Source organism: Otolemur garnettii, unplaced genomic scaffold (genome assembly GCF_000181295.1).
Source record: "Otolemur garnettii isolate 467f Iridium unplaced genomic scaffold, OtoGar3 scaffold00022, whole genome shotgun sequence".
Taxonomy (NCBI): Eukaryota; Metazoa; Chordata; class Mammalia; order Primates; family Galagidae; genus Otolemur; species Otolemur garnettii.
The window spans coordinates 15069660-15072602 of NW_003852417.1; the positions used below are offsets into that span (position 1 = coordinate 15069660).

The window sequence follows — 2943 nt, forward strand, 5'->3', positions numbered from 1 at the left end:
CGTCATTGTTGTTTGGCGGGTCCGGGCTGGGGATTCGAACCCGCCACCTTAGGTGTACATGGCTGGCGCCTTAGCCGGTTGAGCTATAGGCACCGAGCCGCCAAAGTCACTTCTAATGAAATCCTTCCCTAACTGTTGAGAAGTCTATTCCAGACAGAAGGCTTTACCTCAGGCAACTTCTGAGACAGACAGGACACAGAACATTTTTCCAAATGAGTTCTCTTAAAATTATTATTATTGTTGTTGTCGTCGTTATTATCAAGATAAAGTCTTACTCTGTTGTCCAGGCTAGAGTGCCACAGCATCAGCCTAGCTCACAGCAGCCTCAAACTCCTGAGATCAAGCATTCCTCCTGCCTCAGTCTCCTGAGTAGCTGGAACTATAGACACTTGCCACAATGCCTGGACAATTTTTCTATTTTGAGTAGAGATGAAGTTTTTCTCTCGCTTAGGGAAGTCTTGAACTTCTAAGCTCAAGGGATGCTCCTGCCTCAGCCTCCCTGAGTGCTAGGATTACAGGGATGACCCAACTGTGCGTGACCTCTCTTAAAATTATTAATAATTTATTGTAAGATATTACCCATAATGAATCATATTATATATGCATTTAAAAAATTTTTTACATTTGAAGTTTTCTTTTTTTTTGAGAGAGAGTCTCACTTTGTTGCCTTTGGTAGTGTCATGGTGTCATAGCTCACAGCAACCTCGAACTCTTGGACTTGGGCTCAAACTACTCTCTTGCCTCAGTCCCCTGAGCAGCTGGGACTACAAGCGCCCACCACAGTGCCTGGCTATTTTTAGAGACAGGGTCTCTGCTCTTGCTCAGGCTGGTTTCAAACTTGTGAGCTCAAGCAATCCACCTGCCTTAGCCTCCCAAAGTGCTAGGATTATAGGTGTAAGCCACTGAGTGCCTGGCTTGAAGTTTTTTCTTGGTTTTTGTTTGTTTGTTTTGAGGCAGAGTCTTACTTGGTTACCCTTGGTAGAGAGCCATGGCATTTTAGCTCACAGCAACCTCAAACTCTTGGATTCAGGTGATCCCCTTGTAGCTAGGACTACAAGTGCCCACCACAATGCCCAGCTATTTTTTAGAGATGGGGTCTTGCTATGGCTCAGGCTGGGCTCAAACATGTGAGCTCAGGCAATCTACCCACCTTGGCCTCATTAAGTGCTGGGATTATAGGCATAAGCCACCACACCTGGACTTGAAGTTTTTTCTTAAGAAGAATACATAAGGCTCAGTGCCTGTGGCTCAAGTGGCTAAGGCACCAGCCACGTACACCTAAGGTGGCGGGTTCAAATCCAGCCCAGGTCTGCCAAACAACAATGACAGCTGCAATCAAAAAATAGCCGGGCATTATGGTGGGTGCCTGTGGTACCAGCTACTTGGGAGGTGGAGGCAGGAGACTCGCTTGAGCCCAGGAGTTGGAAGTTGCTGTGAGCTGTGATGCTATGGCACTCTACCCAGGGGGACAGCTTGAGGCTCTGCCTCAAAAAAAAAGAAGAATACATAAAATATATAGTGATAGAAAAAGTTTTCTTTCTTTATTTTTTTTGAGACAGAGTCTCACTATGTCACCCTTGGTAGAGTACCATGTTGTCACAGCTCACAACAACCTCAAACTCTTAGGCTTAAGTGATTCTCTTGCCTCAGCCTTCCAAGTAGCTGGGACCACAACACCTGGTTATTTTTTGTTGTTGTTGTAGTTGTCGTTGTTTGGCAGGCCTGGGCTGGGTTCGAACCTGCCAGCCCCCATGTATGTCGTTGGCTTCCTCGCAGCTGAGCTATAGCTACTGAGCCAGATAGAAGAAATTATCAAAGGACATTTTATCCACTATGTTTTATTAAAATGATGCATTTTACTTTTTACTGTTCTGCAGGTAGATCTAAGTATAAAATTATGGAAAAATGGATTCACAGTAAATGATGATTTCAGAAGTTATTCTGATGGTGCAAGTCAGCAGTTTCTGAACGCTATCAAAAAGGGGTAAGCAATCTTTGTAATAGAAGAATATTTTAGGCATGTTTCATATGAAAGAATTTATTTTGGAGAAATTAGCTAGTATGGTCGAGTGTTCCCTATAGTCCTGGCTGCTTGGGACAGTAAGGCAAGCAGGTTGCTTAAACCCAAGAGTCTGAGGTTACTGTGAGCTAGGCTGAACCTACATGGCATATTAGCCTGAGAAACAGAATGAGATTCTGTGTTAAAAAAAGGAAATGGAGAAATTTACTAGGTGTAGAATGTAAAATGTCTTAACACAATAACTAAGAAAATGCTGCGAAGGCTATGTTGACCAGTTTGATGAAAGCATTTCAAATTGTATGTAAATCCAGCACATTGTACCCCATGATTGCATTAATGCACACAACTATGAGTCTTATTTTTATTGCCCTCAGTAGAGTACCGTGGCACCACAGCTCATAGCAACCTCCAACCCCTCGCCTTCGGCACTTCTCTTGCCTCTCAGCCTCCCGAGTAGCTGGGACTACAGACGCCCGCCCCAGTGCCTGGCTATTTTCTTCTTGCAGTTTGGCCAGGCTGAGTTTGAGCCTGCCACCCTCGGTATATGGGGCTAGTGCCCTACCCACTGAGCCACAGGCACTGCCCCCCTTTCTTTTTTGTTTGAGACAGTCCCACTCTGTCACCCTGGGTAGAGTGCCGTGGTGTAATCTTAGCTTACAGAAACCTTAAACTCTTTCCTGAGTAGCTGAGGTACCCACAACCATGGCTGGCTAGTTTTCCTATTTTTATTTATTTATTTATTGCCCTTGGTAGAGTGCTGTGGTGCCATAGCTCACAGCAATAATGCTTCTAGGTCATATATTTTTAGTTTTCTCAAGTATATATTTAGGAGCAGAATTTTTTTTTTTTTTTTTTTTTGAGACAGAGCCTCAAGCTGTCCCCCTGGGTAGAGTGCCGTGGCATTACAGCTCATAGCAACCTCC

General features: G+C 44.3%; 1 protein-coding gene across 2 annotated transcripts in view; it reads left to right on the top strand.

The window, feature by feature from the left end:
• The window catches only part of UBXN2A (UBX domain protein 2A), a 35133-nt gene that overhangs the window by 18041 nt on the left and 14149 nt on the right, over positions 1–2943 (top strand). For both annotated transcript variants that reach the window (XM_003787429.3, XM_003787430.3), the window contains exon 4: positions 1878–1984. In XM_003787429.3, coding sequence (XP_003787477.1) covers positions 1878–1984 — 107 coding nt within the window. The remainder of the gene's footprint in view (positions 1–1877; positions 1985–2943) is intronic.